Source organism: Frankliniella occidentalis, unplaced genomic scaffold (assembly GCF_000697945.3).
Source record: "Frankliniella occidentalis isolate FOCC.00 unplaced genomic scaffold, Focc_3.1 Scaffold263, whole genome shotgun sequence".
In the NCBI taxonomy this organism is placed as follows: domain Eukaryota; kingdom Metazoa; phylum Arthropoda; class Insecta; order Thysanoptera; family Thripidae; genus Frankliniella; species Frankliniella occidentalis.
In genome coordinates, this window is record NW_026267389.1 from 199,629 (window position 1) to 200,968 (window position 1,340).

The 1,340-nt window shown below is 50.8% G+C and overlaps 1 protein-coding gene across 1 annotated transcript; it reads right to left on the reverse strand.

Annotated features, from left to right (window-relative positions):
* Positions 1-296: 296 nt before the first annotated feature.
* Positions 297-1,081, reverse strand: LOC127750808 (uncharacterized). Its single transcript, XM_052273300.1, has 3 exons — positions 923-1,081; positions 429-713; positions 297-320 (listed from the first exon to the last, which is right to left on the reverse strand). The coding sequence occupies exons 1-3, from the start codon at positions 1,079-1,081 to the stop codon at positions 297-299; spliced, it is 468 nt and encodes a 155-aa protein (XP_052129260.1).
* Positions 1,082-1,340: the final 259 nt, after the last annotated feature.

Consider the following 1,340-nt stretch of genomic DNA (forward strand, 5'->3'; position numbering starts at 1 on the left):
TTCCCACTACTCAAGGGATATATTATCTTGTTCCTGTATTTTCTCTAGTTTGTCATTTTATCTATTTTTACTCTGAGGTGTTAATTTGCTTTGTAACCAATGTAAATTTGTTATGAAATGTACAACTACAATTCAGCACATCTCATTTATTCATTAGAACTTACATATTTGACACAATCAACTTACATATTATACACAACCAATGAACTATAACTACAATTCAGTCTGTCTTACATATTTTACACAAGTTAAATTTAACTAATAAAATTTCAGCTTCAATCAGGATTGATGCTCTCTCAATCCCCTTCTGATGATAACTCCTGCAAAAAAAAATTCAGGCAAATGAGCAAATATAGTCAATGAGTTTGGTGAAATGAGCCCCCCCCCCCGGCCCCCCAAAATTTAAATATTGATGGACCGAGACTTACCAGTGTGGTCCTCGATGAGGTTGAAGCTGAAGAGCTGATGTAGGAGCTGTCATGCTGCATCCTCTGCACGCACGCGACGAGGCGAGCGCTGCGCCGCACCTCCTCCTCGTGAAGCCGCACCAGGTCGTCGTGCCGTGCCATGAGGTCCGCGAGGGCGAGCAGGGTTGTCTTGTGACTCTCCTGCAGCAGGCGGTGCTCCTTCTCCAGCTCCTCGAGGGCGGCCGACTGCTCGTGGAAGCGGACCTCCACATAGTCTAGCTGGTAGTTAATTTCCTCGACCGTTCTCTGAAACACAGACACACACACACAACGGTCACAAACCGTAATCCAGTGGCGGACTGGAAATAGTGGGAGAGAAATCACTGCTTGCGGAATATGTGGGGGTGCGACAGAGACGCTCGGTCGGGGTGCTCGGCCCGGGGCCCTACTCACGGCAAGTCTCTCCCGTCCCTCGCACTCGCGCAGACTCCGCGACCTGTCTCGCATTGACTTACCTTCAATGATAAATTCTCTCCTCGTAAGCAGCACGGAGCCTCCGGGCCACGGTGAGGGTTGACCCTCCAGACACAGGCCCTCCGCACACCGCAAGTCCATGACCCACACGGCGCTGTTGGATACAAACATCCACCAGCAGTTAGAATGTAGCCTGACATCGGGGTTACATCGTACAGTTCGCACAGACATTCCTATACACTTACCTACTGAAGGCATCACTTTGGTTACCCTATTCACAATCTTTTTGAACACTGCTCTCCACTTCATTGCAGTGAGCAACTGCGACCGCTGCGCAGCCGTTGTCAACGCAAACAACAATGGCTTCCTGTTCTGCGCAGTCGTCGGCCGCCGCGAGGCGATTCCGCGGCTCCGCGGCTCCGCGCCCTCCGCGCGACCGGGGAGGGGAAGGGGGAAGTT

Excerpts from the sequence above, each read along its gene's own strand:
- LOC127750808 (XM_052273300.1), bottom strand. The coding sequence starts at position 1,081 with ATGTCAGGCTACATTCTAACTGCTGGTGGATGTTTGTATCCAACAGCG. Across the intron at positions 714-922 it reads GAGAGAATTTATCATTGAAG|AGAACGGTCGAGGAAATTAA; the intron begins GTAAGTCAATGC and ends TCTGTGTTTCAG. Across the intron at positions 321-428 it reads CCTCATCGAGGACCACACTG|GAGTTATCATCAGAAGGGGA; the intron begins GTAAGTCTCGGT and ends TTTTTTTTGCAG.